Source organism: Manacus vitellinus, unplaced genomic scaffold, assembly GCF_001715985.3.
Source record: "Manacus vitellinus isolate BGI_N305 unplaced genomic scaffold, ASM171598v3 scaffold_16_pilon, whole genome shotgun sequence".
NCBI lineage: Eukaryota > Metazoa > Chordata > Aves > Passeriformes > Pipridae > Manacus > Manacus vitellinus.
The window spans coordinates 11,036,569-11,058,427 of NW_021939189.1; the positions used below are offsets into that span (position 1 = coordinate 11,036,569).

Sequence of the window (21,859 nt, forward strand, 5' to 3'; positions counted from 1 at the left end):
GAATTTTCTGGTAAGAACAAAAAGAAAATCTTCCTTGTGAAAAAGTGACAGTTTGAGAAAACAGAAGGAAAACTGTACTCGGCAGAAAACTGAGTATTAAGAATAAAATTTATCAAGGCAAAAGATTAGGTGAAAGTAGTCTGTAATTCTCTATTCTAAAGTGTTATGAACTTGAATAGTAACAAATAGGAGCTGGACTTGCTTGGTTTTGAGTGCATATTTGACCTACTTCATGCACTTTGAGTGCATATTTGACCTACTTCAAGATTTGCGTGATTATGAAGTTAACTTTGTGGGCTTCACCGTATTTCTAAGACATATTAGCCACTGCTAAGTCATTTATAGCTTGAAAGCAGACAATTGTAAATACTGATCCATTCATATCCTACCATAAAGTACAAGATGGGTTATTCAGTGCTGAACGATGCTGCCACAGAGAACAAAATGACTCCTTTTCAAAGCGTCTATATATAAACGGCAGAGGGACAATCTACAATGAGGGATTTCATTCTGAGGAGGTGCACTGAAGATTTCCTGTCGCCACCACAAAACTAGGGTGTTTCTAAAGAAATTGTCATCTGTTGCTTTAATATTAGAAGTTACACTCTGAGGAGTTTTGCACAGAGTAAAATATGAATTCTCGTGTTGGTCAAGGATGAAGAATCGATCTGGGAAATTAATTTTTTTAATTGATAGGTATAATTGATCATGACCTATTTGTATTCATTTCTGTGTTGAAGGAATAAGATTAAGCTGGTAATACTTGGTTTTGTATTACATGCTCCAAAGCTGCATGTCTAGAATGAGAAATGAGAAAGAAGGCAATGGCAGTTTTGACAAAAGCAAAACAAACCTGTCAAACTGGGAAAATAAAGCAGTTACAAAAATGCTTTAAAATAGGGGAAAACTTGATAGAAGTTGTAGTGTAGGAAATTAATATGGGAAATGAAGGGACCCACTAAGAAATACCAGGCCAAAGAAAGTTATGATGATGACAAGGAATTAAGTAATCAAAGGCAAGGGAGATGTTATCAGACATTCTGACCCATTTCATGATGGCTGATGGAATTGCTAGAGAAGGGAAGGGAGAACTGTACAGTAAATGTAACTGTACTGGTTGGAGGGGATAGGAAAGGAATTTTATATTTGTAATCAGAGAGCCTTTAAGGATGAAAGTAATTAGCAGGATTTGCATTTACATATTTTTATACAGCTAGTCCAACTAACCAGGAAACCTGAAAATAGCTAGCTAATTGGTTCTCATATCATGCAGGTTAATTCTCCATAAATCTGGAAATATAGAGGCTTAAAGAAGATTGTTGTTGTTCTAGTATTTTAAAAGGAAAAGAGATGATCTGAGTGATTATAGAAGTGTTAAACAGACAAAATATAGAATGGCAGTTATAGGAAGTAATACATAATTAATGAAGAAGAAATGATATTTATTGTCATTTAGTATAAGTTTTTTGGAGATAGGTCCTTCAAAGTACTTGATATCCTTTCTGAGATCATCATGTTTAATTGATGAAGACAACAGTAGCAATACAGCACTATTGTGTGGCTTACAGGACTTCTGTAAGCTATTTTATTAATTAGATCAGAATGACTTGATTAATTATCAGAATTATAGGATGTGGACACAGCATTCCTAGATTGGCATGAAGGTGGAGCAGATGGGAAAGGCATCCATTCTCACGTCTGCCTTATTTCACACTTTCTAACAATGGCTTACTGAAAACATACTATTTTTAAAAGAAGTTTGAAAGTGGCATGAAAATTGGAGGAATTTATAATGTTATGAGTCTAAGGCAGTGTGGATTACTTAGTGACTTTGGCTGAGGCACCTGGTAACTAGTTCAGTACAAACAAACATCAGGTTCATAATTTGCTGGCTATGCTTACAGGATGCTGGACTCTGTCTTGGTGCACCATGACAAAAAAAGCATTTTAGGGTTGCTTGTGAAAAATTGACTGGAGTGTGCACCCTGGATGTTCAGGAGACAGCAGGAGTTGGCAATACCACTGTTTGTTTTTTGCCCTCGGAGGATGGAACAAAATAAAGCCTGCTAGTATTTCATTAATATCTTAGTTTAATTCTGTCTGTTGGCTAAGTGACCTGTCCTACCATAAACAAATCCAAGCAGATGTGTTCCACATGCCCTCCGTTCAGCTGTAGGCAAAGCTTACCCATGTGTCTGGTGCAGCGTATGCCTGAGTAACAGTGCAAATTGTCCTCAAAAAACTTCCTGCAGTCTGTTCTCTTCCCTTGAGCCTCATTTGAGAACAACACTTGTGAAAATAAACATATCCTAACTCTTTTTTCAGTATTCTTTTAATTAATGCACTGAATATTTAAAGCAACTGATGAAAAGACCCCTGAAAGAGTATTATGAATGATTAAACCAAGCAGCAAAGGAGACCTCCAGGATCTTAATTTTATAATAGTCCTGGTAAAATAGTCACAATTTATATTATCAGTGGATTTGAATGAAAGAAACAAAAAATCCTCTGCAGAACACTGCTAAGTAAAATTGTTGGGTCGGTGGGCAATTTGTATGAAAAAGACTTGCCTAGAGGTGCTGTTGCTCTGCTTTATTATGAGTTTTGTTGTGTATTTTTATTGTGATGCTGATTCGATTTCCTGTGTTTGGCTCAGATTACAGGACCGGCCCTTGCTTCACTTTGGTGACCAACCAGATGTGCCAGGGGCAGCTCAGTGGAATAGTCTGCACAAAAACCCTCTGCTGTGCCACCGTGGGGAGGGCGTGGGGCCACCCCTGCGAAATGTGTCCTGCCCAGCCCCATCCCTGCCGCCGGGGCTTCATTCCAAACATCCGAACGGGGGCCTGTCAAGGTAAGTTACCAGCAAAGCCTCCCCCAAAGCTGCTGAAATTGTTACTGGATTAATCTTAATTGAGTTACACTGCTGTGAATAACCTGTCCTAAGCCATTCTCAGCTATATGTGTGAAGAATGGAAAAACACTGTCAGATGCATTACTTCATGATTCAGTGAGTGTCTGCTGTTCAACTGAGTACATTAGTAACTTGGGTCATGTGAGAGCAGCCAGCATCTTAATGAATTTCTCACTGCCAGCAGCCTTTCCCTTGGTTCTGTAATCGTGTTTTTCTGAGTGTACCACTCCATCACTCTGTGGAGGAATTTGTTCTGTTGCAGAAAGCACTCAAAACATGCAAAAATCAATCTGTGGCAATGCTGCTCCATTTATCCAGTGTGGGATTTTTTAGCTAAAAGGTGTTGATTTTGAATTCATCTTAGGTGTCTTATCTCTAGAGCTACACTGCTTTGACCTAGAGAAAAGTGCCTGTCGTGCCATTTGAAATGCCCTATTATACATTTTATACAATTTTGGAAATGCATTTGCATTTGTTTCAAATTGTAAAATCCACCCAGATGTTGCTTACTTCTTTCAGAGCATGCCTTACCATAGAAAGTCCTTACACTGCTTTTGGCTTTTATTCTAATACTTCCAGCTGTATAAATTCTTTTATTGTCTGGATGTCTGGCAGGAAACAGGAGAAAGTTAACAGGGGCAACTATGTATTAAACCGATGTGGATTATACATTCCCAGGACCATATCTTTGGAGCCAGTTTATTTCAATCTGTCTAACATTTTCTAATAAGTTACAATATTTTTGAAAATAGGGGAGATAAAGATTATAAATCTATGAGTTATTTTGTATAACCATGAAATTCCTATGAAGGACTTCAAGGCATTCCATTGCATTAAAAATGTAGATACTTTCTGTCACAAGCCAAGTCCTGGTTGGTGCCTGCAGACAGACATTGTGAACTTTGAGATGGACATGGTTGTGTGTGCTGCATGATCTGCCCATATTTTGACCTCAGTGATTCTGTTCCCCCTCTCACTGTAAAGGTCAGGACTAAATTGTGCAGAAATCTGTGGACCGAGGTTCTGGACACTTTTGAAAACTTATGTACATAAATATGTGGCCCACACCCCTGAATTTATGCCACACCTAGTTATATCCCAATTGTTTGTGTCATGGGAAAGCTGTAGTGACCTCTCCAATGGGTTTTGTGCAGTTTGGAATAAGGATACTTCTGCTTACTGCACATTTCTTAGCAAGCAGCTACATTGATGCTAATCTGCATGTGGTGCCAACACAGTTTTGGCCCAGAATGTTTGACTTGTATTTTCCAGTTTTTTCTTCTCAAGTATTGTGTTCATAATTTCAACAGATCTGTTATGGGATCATATATTAGCTTTATTTTTCATGCAATTGTACTAAATCCAGTCCTTTTGAAATCAGATAACTTCCATTTAGACTGGAGACATTTCAGGGATTTCACATCCATATTCAATCTAAATAAAGGAAAGCAGGTTAAACAAAATCCAGGTTCTCTGAAGAGAAAAAGAAATCCTTATTATTGTGTGGAGAAGTCAGAAAAAATAAAACAAAAGGGAGGGCACGTTTATTTTCAAAAGTAAATAGAATATCACTGCTCAAAGTCTGACCGAAAGTTAAATTAATATCACAGCTGAGATTTTTAAAGATACAAAGGAGAAAAATGAAAGCCAAAAGGTGGGATTTTGAAAGAGACATTGTGACTCAGAAGTACGACTTCTATTTTTTTTTAATTTTTGAGTTTTTTTTTAAGTCAGTACAGTGCCATGAAGTCTGACTGATTGCTGTTATTAAAGCACAGCACATTGCTGTAGCTTGAGTCCCAGCAGCAATGTGGCTGTCATGGTGCTGAGGCTGTGCTGGATCTTTACATAACAGTTTACCATGTGGTACAGATATGCCCCTTGGCATTCCTGAAACTTCCTACTCCCAGGAAAATTGCCTCTTGGCCTTTTGTACAGACGTAATACTTCGCTTTTCAGACTGCAAGGCACATTACAGCTGGCTCTCTGGGATTTATAATAGGAGATTTGAAGGCATCATCTCCAGCCCAGTGTGAAGCCCAAGAACTCAAGCAACCAGGTTTTATCAGCAGCAGCTGGTTCTCCTGGGGAACTGGGGGAAGCACAGGAATTTGGATCATAGAGTGGAGTGCTTGGTGCTCCTGAGGGAGCTTCTGAGCAGCAGAGACAGGGCAGCCCCTGGGGACTGTGAGCCAGACTTCCTGAGTCTCCTATTGCAATCCACTCCTCCTTTAGCCTCTTCTCTGTAGCTGTTATTAAGCTGTGACAACACTTCTGCAGCTAAGTGACGGCACACATGTTGTTGTGCTAAAATAGCTATGAGGCCAGAAACTGGGGCCTCTTGAAAATATTTGTTGTGAGCCTACTACCTAGCCTGTGATACCATCTCTGTTGTTTCATTCTCTTCAGTGAAAAAATCAAAAGCAAAGAGAGAAAAATAAAAGGGAAAAAACCCCTCCAAACTGATGTATGTCTGAGCAGGTCATTAATAATTCCTCTTGAGACATTAATTATGGCTATGAAACTTCTTGAGTCAAATCCTAACCGCAGTCTAAGGTCATTGGTGCTGATCTTCCTGGAGTGATGAGTTATTAATTTCCATCAATAGTGACTCTGCAGTTCCTCGTGCTCTCCATGAGACCCCTTCCATGCACACCCTGCTCCTCTGCACTGGTGGCCTAAGCACTGGATGGAGGTGCCAAGATTTCGGAAGGGGCAAGTGATTTTGGGTGCCCAGCTTCAGACACTTCAAAGAAACTTGAGTTCTGGCTGGCTGTGTTCTCTGCACACCATTCCCCAGATGTTTTAGAAAAACAAAGCAATAGCAGTTAGATATTTAATGTCTGTAACAATAATAACCATGTGATTTCTTGCAGAAAATATTTAGAGTACTGTACTTAATCATACTTCGCATAGAGTAACTACAAAATTAGTGTCTGTCTTCACAAGCAAGTATCATAATATTATGATGGGTGAAGAATGGATTTAGGCATATTTACTTTAATTTCTGTGTAGACAAATTATTATGGCTGTTCTTGAGAAATGAAAGTGGATGTTTTTTCCTTTTTTATATGATAGATGTGGATGAATGCCAAGCCATCCCTGGGATCTGTCAAGGGGGAAATTGCATTAATACTGTTGGATCTTTTGAGTGCAAATGCCCAGCTGGACACAAGTTTAATGAAGTGACACAAAAATGTGACGGTAAGAACTTCTAGAACTTTCTTCTGAAAGTAAAAGGGGAGAGTCTTCTTTTGGGGACTGATTTTGTTTAACAGTTTGTAACAAACTTTTCAGTCTCTTTTGCCATGAGTATGCAAACAGCATTATTCACTAAAAATAAAAATAGTGATGCTTTCTCCTAAGCTTAAATATTGGCCCTGCAGCTTTTTACAGCCTTTTTGTAATGTAACATTTCAGACTTAAAGGTACATCTTAACATTAAACATTAAAACTAAAAATACTTTCCAACTGATATATTGCTTTAGAAATACTTGAGGCACCTGTTTCTTTGTGGATCTTTTAACCAAAGAGTGTATATTACTGGAAGGTTCAACACATTCCTACCTGCTCAGCTAATTTAATCTTACTTATTTAATATAAGTGAGAGTTTGACACTGATGAGTGAAGACTGCAGGACTGTGCTCTAAACTCACCCTTACAGCTGCAGATGTCACAGAAGGACGAACATTTTATCTTTACTTATTGGTCATCCTGATTTGACAGTACAGCAGGTGCTAGATAATAGTGTGGAAATTTACAGTGGGTGATTATGGAATCTTGCTAATTTTTGACTGTGATTTGATAGTGTTTTTTTCTTTCTAATATAACAATCAAGCATAGATGTCTCCCTTGCTTTAAGAGAATTTTGAATACCTATGGAACATAGCACTAGAATGTGTCGGTTGCACATTATTGATTCATATTTACAGTGAAGTCCATATATTGTTTAAACTCTTGCAACTGATTCTACTTTCAGTCATTAGACAAAAATTAAATTAATTTGAGCAGACAAGTTTCATAAGTGGTTAGTGATTTTGGAATGCTAACTTTGGTTATCATAAAGGATTTCGACTGTAAGAGTAAGGTGTGGATTCACCACCCTTTCTTGCATCAGGTGCCTTTTAAGAAGCACTTGAAATTTTTTAGTGATTTCAGAAGAATTATGACTTATTCTTTCAAAAGAAAAATCCCTATTTCAGGCAAAACTTCGTAATTTATTTGCACGTTAGGAAGAGCAATTTCAGAAGAGTTTGTACACAGCATGGTTTATGTACCGTCTGCCAATGGTTTTGGCAGAATGTAACCTACATTTAGGGTAGAACAACATGGCAAGTGTTTCCTTCTGTGGATGAAGTACCAAGACTGTGGTGAATAGGAAAGAATGAACGTGTGCCTTGTTAAGTATTAGTTAATGAAAAACTGAGAGCTGTAAGTGTGCACAGGCTGCATCACATAAACATTTTGGTGGTATTTTTCAATTGCTGAATCATGAAAAAACCCAACCAACAACAAAAGAACAAAAAACCCCAAACAGCCACCAACTTCAGAGCTTGTGCTTGGTAACAGTTAAGGGACTGGACCCAAGAACCTGGTGTGGCTTGCTTTGCTCCCAAATGCTGCTGCAAATTTCCCACCCCATTTGTGAAATCCCTTTGGAGTGATTGCCTCGCTGCAAAGATTGGATGAATTTTTCCTTCTTTAATGTCATACGTGTAGATTTTTGAACTTCAACAGACAGAGTTACTTTCAGTGCATCTTCATATTGTAGGTACCAAACAATTTTAGTTAAGGCTGTGTAGGTATTAATACAATTCAAAGAATTAAAAGTAGCACCTTTATACCAGTGTCATGAAATACGATAGAGATTCAACATTAAGAGTGTGATCATGAAACAGCAGAATATCCATTCCAGTATTTTAGTTTATCTTTTGAGTTTTATACGGCAACATAAGACAAGGTGTTTGTTTTCTAGTAATTAACTATAATTAATTCTTATACTTAATAAATAACATCCGATTGTGTGCTTGGTTTAACTTCCTATCCAGCAAGAATTACTTCTGGCAGTTGTAACGTGTCCTTGGTCACTGATCTAGTACAACTGGGAGCTACCTGCTGAATTACCAGTACTGTTTTTTCAGGGGGTCCCCGTTAAAGTGGGATCACGATAGCAATCATCAGGTACAGAGAGATGATGAACAAGATGGGAAATGGGGTGTGTTGCCTGAGGTTCTCTTTATTAGCATAGCTGGTGGAAACCTTATTTCATTGCTTCATATAACTATTCCTCTTCCATTTGCATTAATTCTGAGGTAAATACTTTTTCTGTGGTGACTGGGGGGGGAGTAATTTTTCCTGGAGTGACATTTAAGTCTGCAAGTACATCAAGTAAACTTACCTTTATAAAAGTTGCATGCTTAACAACAGCAATGTTGCTTATATGAATGTCAACACTGGTATAAATAGTGAAATACTGTTTGGGTTAGGCTCAACCCTAAAATAAAGAGTGATGATTTTGCTTTTAAAAAGGTCGGACGCTATATAAACAGTGGCAACACTGACTTTAAGATAAACATTGGTGAATTTGAGTCAGAAAATGCTTGAATCTGATCCATTAACGACTGCATTTTTCTCTGTTAATTAAGGGCTTTATTCAGACCAAAATTCAATTTCCACATTTTTTGTCACTGAGACTTTTGGGACTCCTGTGGAGTATAATCGTGGAGCAGAAGCCAGAAGTCTCTTAGCAGTGCTCCCAGGGCACTCGGACTTGAGGCTTTGGCAACACCCTGGAAGTAGCACTGAACAAAAAGTCACACCCCTCTTACACACCCAAGTGAGGAATGTGACCCACATCAGGACAGCTGGCAAAATGCTGGACAAGAATGTGTGCAGAGAGGGCCCAAAGCCTTGCACACTTGGGATGGGTCAGTCTGCAAAGTTTGGTTACCTGTGTGCCATCCCAGCCCTCTGCTACTTTCCTGCAAAGGCAAGGAGGCACAAAGGTATTAGAGCATCCTGTGCCTTACCCAGGAGAAAGAAAATGTTAGTTTTTGTATCACTGAGTTTTTGTATTACTGTCTTCACAGGAGAAGTAGAGCAGAAATCCTGTCTACTTGCTGAAACACTCGTTAATGGTCCTGTGGGACTTTGGGTGTTCCTCCATCTGTTGGGGCCAAATTCCAATTTAGGCGTTACATTAAATTCCTTCAATCGTTTTTGATGACTATGGTGTTATTCACTCCTTGCCTTGGTGTGCTGGGTGGTGTTGCAGTATTTCATCTCAGAAATTTTTGTGGTTGGTGAAATCATTATTACAGCCATGTGTCTATCTGTTCTTGGATCTCTGGAGAGAGGTTGGGTAGAGTCCTGTGATGCCATTATTTCTAGCTGGATGCTCTCTGTCAGGAGAGCAACTGGGTGATTTTAATGGCTGTGACAAGCAGTTTTCATGGATCACTCCGGAGAATAACCTCCCTTTCTGCCCTGCTTAGCTGACCCTTCTTGTAGGTACTGTGGAACAGAGCAAGCTGCTTTTTAAGCTCAGCAGAACTCCAGGTCCCTACAAGATGAGAGCAGTGCTAATTAGATACAGCTGCATTTTTAAGACTAGAAACCAAAGGGAAAGTAACTACACATCACAGGCGAGCTACTGGTGGTAATTAAGGAGCAATTGGGGCTGACATAGGTTGTTGTTCACATAGCTGTAGATAATATAAACTAGCTGTGGAAGAAACCTTTCAAGTTCCCTCTGTTCCTGTGTGCAGCTATGATGAGGTGTAGGAAGGTATTTGTTAGGTTTTTTCCTGCACACTTTGAAATTTTTTCTGCATTGTAGCTGTGATGATGATTTAGTATATGGATTGAGATTTGTTAGTGAAGACAATCATGATATGGAAATTTTATTTTAAAATCACTGACAAAATATAAGGGGAATTGTGGACATTGCCTGACTTCTGCAGTTGATATTTCAGTACTGTCTAGAAACCTCTCGAAACTTCAGAACTTGTGAGTGTAATTTGACTTAGTGAAGAAAGCTAGGAAAGGTGATTTTTGTTGCCTGCAGTCATCCTGCTCTGAGCTATAATCCTGTCAGATTAGTTAAACAATACCTAGCTGCTCAATGCTTTTATATGAGGGATTTCCAAGACAAAAACCAAGTGCAGTGAGAAGGAAGGGCCATTCAGTAAGTACTGCACTTCCCTTTGAGTCTGTACTGAACTGATGCCTCAGTGTGTTACCAGGAGACTGTTGTGCTGCTGGAGATAACGTTAAGATCCTGATCACTGTGGTCATTGCACAGTTTATTCTATGGTCCCAACAGACTTTTCTTAATTCTTCTAGTATGTAGAATTCAAACTGAAGGGGTTACACTTTACTTAGAGTTAGTAAATCTCCTCTGCAGTTTAAGATTTTCATCCATCATTATTTAACAGTAAAACAAAGTCTTTGGCTTTTAGCAATTTACAGATACAAGATTTTCTTTGGTTCTGTTTCATTTCTGTTTATAAGATGCCTAACAGAAGATGCTGATTCAAAACTGCTGATTATGCCCTTAGTGTGTAAGTTAGGAGGGGTCTCAGACCACACTGAATTTGATCATTAACACTAATTACAAAATAGCTATTCTTGTGCCAGAACTAATTTAGCTAACTTTCCCCTGCATCTTTTTTTGCCTTGAAGATATTGATGAATGCAGCACCATTCCTGGAATCTGTGATGGAGGAGAATGTTCAAACACAGTAAGCAGTTACTTCTGCAAGTGTCCTCCAGGGTTTTATACAGCTCCTGATGGCTTAAAATGCATAGGTGAGTACAATCCTTTAAGCAGTAGGTGTCATAAACATTCCTGAATATCTAAAATGGGTAACAGTGTACCAGAAACATATTTCAACTTGCAATCTTGAAATCCTTCTACACAGAAATACATCATGTACCTGTATATATATTCTGAAGTGAGTTTTTCATTTGCAGAATGTTTCTTCTTTCCCTGTTCGTTGTGACCTTCCCTTTCATTTTTCTTACTGCATTTTTTCTGTTATGCCATATTTATTGCCTTAGAACTTGTTTAACCCATCCCCTTGATATTATTGCTCTCCTGTTTGTCTTTGATGTAGTTCGTGTTATATTCAGCAATCACTTAGAAAAGCAAATTTGCATTACAACAGTTACGATCCTAATACAGGTATTTTTCATTAAAGGAGGTAGTGTGATAAACTGGGTATGGGACATTTGTATGCGGTTTCATGATGTTGATGATTTGGCAGGGCTGTTCTCTCAGGTTTTCACTGTGGCAGAGCTGAACCTGTCTTCCAACACTGGTGAGACCAGGCACCAATAAACTATGTGAATTAACACAATGCCACAGCCATGAAAGAACAGTGTTAGCAGTTATTCCTTCTGAGAAGCAAACAGCCTGCTCTGAGGCAGGTCTAGTATTCAATTAATTTATTTATTTCTCATTTTCGTGCAGGAATTTCTTTTTTCAATGCCAGTTCTGAATTTTGGGCAAAAATCAAATTAAAGGTTTATTTCCTCAGTTTTAGCTTGCTTACCTTAAAGGCTCATAGGCAGTGCCAGCACTGGGGTTCAAGAAAGCATCCTGTGTTCAGTACCTTTGATAGAAAAAAATTTTGGAAAAAAATTGAAAAAAATCCCGAACTGTGTAGAGTTCAGTACCAAATTGCATTAACCTACCCAAGAGATCTGGAAACAGTTTGGGTTATGATTCATTTTGAATGGTGCCATTCAATTTCTACAGGTTGTAAGGAATGAACAGTATTTCTTCCATCATCAAGAACAGCATTTTTCTAGATTTGATCCATACTCTGCACTTAAAGTGTCAGTGGGATTTGCTTTTATTGCTTCAGATTAATAACTACTAAATGACTATGGATCATTGAATCATTGATTGATCCCTGCACTTAATATTTATAAAGGAGACTCGCCTTTCTGTAACAAAAAATTTCTAGAGATGCACAACTTGCATTTGCTTTTTGCTTTTTATAGTCACCACTCAGTCAGAACTACCCAGCATTCACACCCATATTCCTGCATTTTTCCAGCATTTTTTACCCCCTGTATTTGTAGGCTGAAGTAGTTCAGCTAAAGAATTGGGGACTTCAATGATGACAAGATGTAATAAATAATATGCCAGACTATGAGCCATCATTAACATTTTGGCTTTGTGTCTAAGGCAAAACGTGCTAAATGGGAAGCACTATTAATTGTCTGCAGATATTTTGGATTCATGTCTAATATGCAGGCTACATACTTACCATATTCATGAGAACAGAGCCCAAATCTTCAGTAGTGTTGGGCAAAGCATGTAATCTTGTTTTAATTACAAAATGCCTGTCTTAAGTGAAAAGTGTTAGCTGAACGTGTCTGTTCTGTTGGAGAGGAGGAAGTGCTTCTGAGAAATGTATCCCTTCTGGGACTCAAACTGAGCAGCACTGGGGCCAAACATCCAAAGGGAGAACTGGGAGTTCCATTATTACAAACCTTAGAAATTAGAATAGACAAAGCAAAGATAATATCTCCTAGAGCTGAAGAGCAGAAACAAGAGTGGGGCATCTCAACGCGAGTACACAAAGAATGCTGTGAAGAAAGCTGCCCATACTTCCAGCTGGCATAAATTTGTTTGGTCTGTGTTACTTTTTGATGACCTTTTTAAATATTTTTTTAAGAGACAATTTTTTCTTGAAAGTTTTTCTCACACTGATTTTTTGCCTTTTCAAAAGACTATGTTTTTAGTAAAAATAATAAAATATTAAAAATGAAACAGTGAAAATGTTTTTTCCTGCTGTTCTTGCCCATATTTGTATGTTTTACCATTTGGAATAGAAAATGAAAATGAAAGAGGGGAAAAAAGGAAGTAAAAATAACCACATTATGCGTATGGAAAGATTTTATATTTTTCTTACAACGTTACTGTCTTTTTCTGAAAATGATGTGGCTTTTGGGCACACTCTTACACCTGTAAGTAGACAAAGATGTTTGCTGTGTGCTTCCCTCTTCCTGGTACATTGTGTGCTTGCACAGATCCCATGTAGATTCTTTTTCCACTTTTTCCCATTGCTGCTTTTAAATGTTACAAAACTCGGTGCTGACCAAAACTGAGAACGACGAATTACAGAGGATGATGATGGAGTCTGTTAGATTACTTCCTTCCTTGCCATCCACTCCATCATCACACCAAGCATCTGAATCTCTCTCCAGGTGTACTGGAGGACAGTTTCCTTTCCACCAACAATTTGCATCAGAGCTTTATTTGATTTTTAAAAGGGTGGATGAAGGAGTAAATGTTTGTGGCAGTTTTGCTGGATACCAGGAGAAAATGGAGGACCAGTAATAGAACAGAGTAGATTTTTTTTTCCTCTGTTATCTATCTATTATCATCATAAGATAATATGAGTGACCTAACTAAAGTTTGGAAACAAAGGCCAACTGACTCTTTTAGCTATACTGCCAGTAATATCCATGTTCAGGGTTCCAGTTAACAAAAAGCAGAATCATCACAGACTCTCCCAACATATCACTATATGTCAATTGCCTCAAAAATAGTAAGAAATTTCCCTGCTTTCTTTTATAACCTCTTGAATAGCTAGTAAATTCTGGAAAGCACTAGTACTAGACAGATGAATCCACCATGCTCTGGATAATTGAGGTACTGTTTCTTTAGGAAATGATGTCTACTGTTATAAGATTATGTGTGCAACTTTTTCCACTACATTTTGACAGCAAATATTTGTATATGTTAGAAACAAACTTGGTCTGGTTTATCATGCAGCATCAAATCACATCACAGCTTATACTGAGTTTGACATGATGTGACATATTGTGAAACAATTCCTCAAAGCTTGAGATGGTATCACAAGATTATTTTTTATGATTTTTTTTTCTTCCATCCACGTTTTCTCTTCCTTTGCTAAGCTGGGGGATCTCTGTGCAGTGTTGTTAGAGCTGAGTATATAAAATCTGAGTACAGGATGTTCTTTGCACAGCACGTGCTTATCCTTTTCAGACAGGAAGCCAGCACATCTCCATAAACAGTGTGATGGCACCAGTTAAAGCTGTATTGCTCTTTCCTGCCTGCAAGCCTATATCTTGTCAAATCACTGCATACTTCAGCTGGGGAAGCCATGACTAATGAAAAATGAAGTAATACTTTGAGCTGTGATGCTGTGAATTTATTGCTGTGCTTCAGTGGCTTTCAAATCAATGCTTAGACAGAACTGATCTGGTACTATCTTTAAAAGACATGACACTGCAATTTTTCTTTAGGGGCACAGTCTTATTATGTACTGAATATATGCTTCTATTGTATTTTTGCCTCCATTAATTCATTCCTGTTCCTAATTTCACTGCAGCTTTCTCACAGGAGGTGTTACACCTGAATCCAAAGCAGCCCAAATATTATCTAGGTTTTTCTGTTTTTCTGCCTTTTGTTTTCTGGTGGTTGTAACCTTGTAAGGGCTGTGTCATTGATGATGTAAATCTGTCAAGAAAAATGGGGCATTTCCCTTTTGTGAAAGTCCCATTCCTCGCTGGATGATTACATATCTCCGTTCCTTTCTCTCGGCAGACGTGCGTCCTGGATTCTGCTTCTCCACGCTGAGCAACGGGCGCTGTGGGAATCAGCTCCCCCAGCCCATGTCCAAGATGCAGTGCTGCTGTGACAGCGGCCGCTGCTGGTCCTCCAGTCCAGCCAGCGCTCCCGAAATGTGCCCCATCAGATCCACCGGTAGGAATCCCCCTGAGTTCCTGGGAGCGTGGCTGAACGCTGACTGTCTTTTAGCAGTAATGTTTTCATTATAGAGTGCACAGAATGGTTGAGGCTGAGGGGCACCTTGGCAGGTTGTTCAGTCCAACCCACCCTGCTCAAGCAAAGCCTCCTATGGCAGGTTACTCAGGACCCCCAGGAGGCTACGCCAAGCAGACAGAAACAATTACTTGTTGCTAATTCGTATTTTGTGACCAAGTTATTCTGACCTTACCTGGTTCAGATTTTGTTTTCAGCATCCTCTTCAGGATCAAGTTACTTCCTCTAGAGCCTTCTAATAGGCCCCTATTCCCTCTACAGTTTCATTCTCCTTGGGAAACCGTTTTTTCCTTCCTCATGACAAGCATTCTGAGGTGCCATATATTTCCTGAAATTTGACACAGAACGTTGCTTCTGTCTGCTACCAAAATGTGCTTTACTTTGTTGCCTCCCTGTGTGTTGAGATCCCCAGATAACCTGCGACTTGAACTGAGGGAAGACGACGGGCAGATTGTGAAACTCAGTGTGAGGGAGTGGAGGGAAGATGTTTTTGACACTGTTTAGGACTGGAGACCTAATGAAATGCTTTAGAAAAGGAAAATACAAGGAATTTCAGGATGGGAGGGAGATCAAGAGAGGTGCTGAGTTTAGGGAGGAGTAGGGATTGTAACACTATAGCAGTGTAACTCAGTCATTGTCAGAGCTCATAAATGGGAGTCTTTATTATTCTTGTTTTTAATCCTTTGAGTGCAACTGCATAGTACTATATCAGAAATCTACAGTCAGAACTCTTGGAAGCCTTTCTGTTTCTGTCACTGCCTTATTAATAATATTTAAACATGTTGAAATTTCAAAACTGGCTAGAATAATGCTGAAAAAATAGTGTAATCTATTGATAATCATGTGAAATAGGAAGACAAGGAGAAAGCTTTTAGTCTTAACACAGTTCCTTGTTTTCTTTACATACTTTCTAATTATTCGTATCTAACTGGTGAATAAACTGGGTGGAAAAGTAAAGTAACTTGGCCAAAGCTGCAGACTGAGACGTCATGGAGAAGGAGCTACAACCCAGGACTTCCTGACTCATAAATCCATGCAAGGTCTTCCAGATCAGGGTTACATGCCACTTTTTTTTTGGTTTTATTTCTGACTTGGGATATAAATTGACACTGTAAATTACTCTTTTCAAAAGTGCTTTGAAATTCTTTGTAAGGCTTTACATGTATTTAAGGTATTGCTGTCATTATTTAATCAAGTTCAGTTATTCCTTCCTTAGCGTATCCTGAGAAAGCAAGACGAGGAATTTAGAGCTGTCAGTGGCCCAAAGTCTCTCTAACTCTGAAATGGAAATTTACTGCAATATAAAGGGGAGCACTAACTGCATAATGTAACTGGGCAGTTGCATTTTCAATGTGGGCAGCAGACCCACTTGCTACTATAAAATAGACTGTTTATTGCTGGAAATTATACATGGAGATTAAAGTTGCAATAAAAAAGGCTTGCAGTGTATTTATTTGTATAACATAACAAGAATTGTTTATGTGGAATAATAGGGCTTACCACTGACACTATTTAAAGACTAAAATTAAGGAACAATAGAGGGAAATGCAGTGACACATGAAACAAACTGATCATCTAAGAGCATTAAATAAATGCAGATTTCATAATCAGGAAAAGCATAACTTAAGGAAGGCTACAATGTTTATTTAACAAATCCTCTGTCATTCAGGAAAAGCTTCTAATGTATATTACAGGTGGAAGCAGAAGTGAGATGAAAGTGTTGAAGGCTGAAATATCCAGCTTAGTTGTCCTAACATTTACTTTATTTTTCAGTTCTCATTTTTTATATTGTTTCAGGAATTCATTAATTTTTTTTTTCATTATGCAATTCCTCTCCCCCGTTGTGCCACAAACTTTAAATTTTGAAGTTCAAAGGTATTGGCTTCACAAATAGTTATTTGTGTACACATGAATTGTGAACATGAATTAGGTCAGCTGGAAATGTGGTCTTTAATTGTGATACTCTGTGTGCATTTTTTGGATCACAAGTTCCAAAACCACACTTACCAAAGACAAAAGAGTCGGGGGCAGGAGGAAAAGTGGGGCAGTAGGGCAGATGCCACTAATAGAGATAAACAATAGGAGAATGCATCACACTCAGAATTGACTGTGCTTACAGCAAAATAGATAGTTTTCCCATCATGTGGAAAAGAATTAATATCATGTGGATCTGACTTGGTTTCTCCTTGGCTACAGTCCTTAGACTGCACCTCGTTTGGTTTCTGCTTTTGTTGGCAAACTTAATTTTCACAGGGAAGTAGTGTTAGTGTATTCATTCTCTAATTGGTTTTGCCTCATTGCTTATATTTATATTTTTTTTGTTTTAGGAGGTTAACTTTTAAGAAATCCAGTTGAAACTGGGCTTTTTTCCCTGTTAAGTATTTTTCTAACTCTGTGACAAGCTTTCTATTAAATTAACTTGGGATCAAATCCAAAAGTCCTTCTTTAGGTAAACTTCACACTGAGTTCACTAAAGACTTTGCTTGAAAGAAGACTAAGTAGGTTAAGATCAGGTCCCCACCTCACTGTTCCACTTCCTATCCAGGATGTCAGTTATGTTACCTTCTTACCAGCAGTCTTGGGACACGTAGTGTTGAGAATCTGTGCATTAATGACTCAGTTCACAGAACAAAGCTCATTACTATGAAGAAAACATACAGACTCACATTTTCCAAATTATTTAAGATTTGTTATTGCTAATCTGAAGCACCACAAAAAGGGGGAGAGTTGGATTAGATGGAAAGGCTGCAAGAGTCTAAAGCAGGACTTATTTTTTCATGTTTCAGATGAGTATCGCAAGTTGTGCACAGTAGCTGCTCTGTTGCCAGCAAGACCTGACCTTCCTCCGGCCCGTCCTGACGTCATCCCTCCACCACTCATTCCTGGTGTTTTCCCTCCTCCACAGCCAGAAATTGTCTATCCATCTCGGGCTCCACCACCTCATGGTAAGAAAGAAAGAAAGAAAGAAAACCTCTCCTTGCACTATGTGCATTTAACTTCTTTAAAAACATGCTTTTCTCAGTAGCAGCATGCTCCCTTCAGCTGTTGGTATCTTTTGCTTACTTCACGTGGATGTGTAGTCTCTGGATATCCTTTTAATCAGAGCCTGTTACCATGTATCTTATGCTAAGTGTACCTTGTGTTTTCCCTGTTAAGATAGGATTCATAAATTACATTCTCACTGTCTGTACTGCAGCTCACATATTGTAGTAGTTACGTTATTGTTGTTCTGAGGCTATTATAAGTTTTGCTGCTTGTCAGCATTGAGGGATGTGAATAGCTCTTTGACTAGGTTGTGAAAGTTATTTACATTAAAGAGCTTGTCTGGGAGAAAGCAGCTTCTTTCAGGTTGTTTTTCTCACCCTCACTTGGCCAGGGAGGAAGTGTACTGATAAAAATACTACTCTGCTGGACACTGACCCAATGTGCAGAAAGAACTTTTTTAGTGATACACGTGGATGTGTTAGTTTTCTTGACAGCAAGGAGGAAGCCAGAGCAGACTATGAATATATTCCTTGGTCTGTCCTTTGCTCAGGGAATTTACTACATGCCCGTATAGTCTGCAGTAGGCATGTGCCACCTGAAATCGTTTGGCATAGCCACACTCTTACAAGTGAACAGAAGCTGATTTTGCCTGTGCTCTGTGCAGATGCAAGCAATCTCTGCTTGCACTGGCACCAGCTGAAACTATTTAGTCTTGGTTCAGCACCAAGCTGAGCTAATAAGCCTGAGAGGCAAAGTATGTTAGCTCAGGCCTGACACGGCACTGACGTAGCTGCACAGCTTCTGGTCAGCTGGGAGCAGGGACAGAGCCAGCTCACGCCTGCCTGCCAAAGACAGTATAGGGATATCTCCCAGGGCTATCCCTGCCCTCCTCACTCTGCTATCTGGGAAAATGAAAATAACCAGTCTGCCTGCTCTTCGCTACTCTAGGCTTTTAGTAGAGTCCCTGCAGTGCCACATACCCACTTTATCTCTGGCTGTGAGCAACTTGGTCCTCTTTGGCAGGAGAAGAGACTCAGACTTGCTGCAATGAAAAGATCAGCAATGGTTAGCTGTTTTCAGACAAATCTCTAGGAGTCAAACTGTCATCTTCTCTCTCCCATTTTGCTAGGTAATTCACATTACAATGGAAGGCAAATGTTGACTTTTAATGGAAAATGCTGCACAAGTTGCAGATTACCAGAAATTATTAAGATGAACATTAAAATGTTTTTCCTACTCTTGTTATTTCAGTGATCTTGCCGGTGAACTTAACTGACTTGTGCCAAACATACCGACATCTCTGCCTTAATGGGCGTTGTATTCCCACTCCTGGGAGCTACCGCTGCGAGTGCAACAAAGGATTCCAGCTGGATGGTAGAGGGGAATGCATTGGTATGTGGTTTTCTGCTGTAAATCACAGAGAGGAATATATTTTAAAGGAAAAAAAACCCTGTTCTCCACACAATGTAACAACTTAGAGTTTATAAATAAAACAGTCCCCCCTCCAAAAACTCTCCAGTAAATAGATTTCCAAGGACTAATTGATTTCAATGGCAAACTTACTTTTACAACAGTTTTACCTTTAAGACAGTATTTAGCAAGTCTTGTAACTTGTAACAAAATTGTACAGAAGCAAGGATTTCTTATTTTACTAGCCTACGACTATAACATGTTTATTAATGATTGAAAACGACCTTTTTAAAATGCTACTAGCTCTTTGAGTATGTAATGACCTATTGTTAAAAAGAAGTCATAAAATGGGGCTCAGTAAGATTTACAAGTCCTCTTTCAGCTCCTGAGGAGTATCTTGTTGGGCTCTTGAGACCCTTAATTTTGGAACTTAGCAAGAGCTTGATGATGGAAGCAAGTATTAGCTGTCTCTTACAGGCAAGATTTTGGTTCTGTCAAAATCTGTGTCTTCAGTGCGGCTGGGAATGTGGAGATGTAGGATTGAAGCCTTTACCTCTCACACATGCAATATCTTGTCTTTTTGAATATTCCTTTTTCCCAGCTCCTTCTTAGCTTAGAATGTGGGATCCTTTTCCTAGGAATTCTGTGGTGTCCGCTTTTCTTTCAGAGTGAAGGACACTGTTTGTCCAACTACAAAATGATAAAATACCCCTACAGGCACGAATAACTTTCAAGCAGTGTTGTAATAAAAATATATTGTCTCTGTTCTGCAGATATTGATGAATGTGAGAGGAGTCCATGCATTGGTGGAGACTGTGTGAACACCCCAGGATCCTACATCTGCCAGTGTCGTGTCGGATACCAGAGCACAGCCACAAGAACAGAGTGCAGAGGTAAATCATGACCTTATAGCCTGGTCTGTACTATTGTATACATACCAGGAGGGAAAATAGTTCTTAACAGATGTGTTAAATATGAGGGTTTTTTTAAAAAGAAGATCAGATATGGCAGTAAAAATTATTAACCTGCTGGAGCTGCTGTTCACAGACGGGTTTTGTCTTGTGCTGAAAGTATCTTGGCACCATTTGTGGCTTTGAAGTGGAAAAGACATACTTTCTTTTTTTTAAATACTGAGAAATTTTTTCTTTTGCTACCAGAGGATCTCAAGGACAATTAAACATCCCTTCTTTGAAGAAACCTTTTATCTATAAAAGACTATTAAAAGACTAAAAGGGTTGGAGGGGGAAAGATAAGTCTTTCAGTGCCCCTGCAGTGTTGTCCCTGCTCACTGTCAGAGAAAAAACTAAACATAAATTATGTCAATGAAAACTTAAATAAGATATGGAAAAGTAGTGAAGCACTGGGGAAAGTCTAGATAGAGAAGCTGTAGAATCCTCATTAGTGTTATTTTGAAGATCAGGCTCAACAATAGTCATGATGGTTTTCATCCTGTCTTCCTATGGGAGTGGGGAGCACATAGCTCCTCAGTAGTCAACCCTCTGTCAGGGGTCTGTCGCTCCCAGACTGTCCTGGGATGGGAATTCAGCTGCAAAAGTGATGCAGTCCTTTATAGTTAAGTCATAATGAGAGACTTCTGGTGGGGGAATGAAGGATTACTTTGATAGTTCTTAAGAAATGAAGCGTCTAAATGAAACAGGATGTTTGAATGCTCAGAGTCACAGCTTGTCTTCGTATTTTGCTTTCTGGGCTGGGTGCAGGGCACAGAGCATGCACTCATTCTGGAGCAGAGAGTTTCTGAAAAGCCAGAAGAAAGTTATCTGTATTAGTGTGCGTTTTTTTTCTTCCTTTTGTGAATCAGAAAGGTATTTGTGGTACAGAAGCTTACTGCAGCCCAGGAGGACATGCAGAGCCAGCACTACTGCTGCATGTTGCTGGGAGGGTTTGACCTAATTGCTGCCAAACAACCATGCTGCGGAAGCATCTTCATAGTTCAGCTGACTAGTGGTGAGGGAGTGCTGAAGTGGAGTCTCAGCCGTGATGAATTTACTCATGAGTCATTTTTGTCACAGGCTTTTAATTTGACTGATTCATTACACAAACACATGGTTGTCAGAAGCCCAGTAGCTTAATGGCATTTAAGTGTGGTCACTTAGCAGTTCCTTTGCAGTCTATGGGAACTGTGCTTGCTTGACAGACAGTGCAGAAAATGCTGCGATGTGCAGAATCTTTGTTTTCTGAAGGAATTTTTAGGACCAGTGTAAGGAAAAGAAAAAGGCTAGTGGGGTGCATTTGGCAAAATGTGGATATAGCACTGATGCCTGCCAAAATCAGCATTTGCTGTGAAATTACTTTGCATGACTACTTTGGATGTTGAGATTTTATTTTTTTGCATGCACAAATATGTCTGTGCTGATACGCTTTTGCAAATGTATTCCTTACGTCTGCTCTTGAAAAACAAAGTCTCCATAATGACCAGATGTTTATCTATTCCTTGCTCCAAGCTTCCAGGGCAGGTTTTTTTCTGCATGATGACTCTGATTAATGATTAAACATTGCAGTCTGTATCACAAGCTACTGACTCAACTGTTACTAGGATCCCTTATAATTCTAGTAGGAGTTTGGCTGAATGAATATCTTAATTGGAGACATAGGTGAATAAAGTTGTCACATTGTGATTAGTAATCTAAACGAAAAAATGCTTCTCAATTGCAGAAGAGGGGATATAAAATGGACCTCCAAAAAAGATCCATTAGCTATGAATGTGT

The 21,859-nt window shown here is 39.0% G+C and overlaps 1 protein-coding gene across 1 annotated transcript in view; it reads left to right on the top strand.

The window, feature by feature from the left end:
• FBN1 (fibrillin 1) overlaps positions 1-21,859 on the top strand; it is a 133,517-nt gene that overhangs the window by 36,739 nt on the left and 74,919 nt on the right. Inside the window, exons 6-12 of the mRNA XM_025894832.2 lie at positions 2,657-2,854; positions 5,993-6,118; positions 10,598-10,723; positions 14,502-14,660; positions 17,525-17,683; positions 18,975-19,115; positions 19,907-20,026. Of these exons, the coding sequence (XP_025750617.2) occupies positions 2,657-2,854; positions 5,993-6,118; positions 10,598-10,723; positions 14,502-14,660; positions 17,525-17,683; positions 18,975-19,115; positions 19,907-20,026 (1,029 nt within the window). The remainder of the gene's footprint in view (positions 1-2,656; positions 2,855-5,992; positions 6,119-10,597; positions 10,724-14,501; positions 14,661-17,524; positions 17,684-18,974; positions 19,116-19,906; positions 20,027-21,859) is intronic.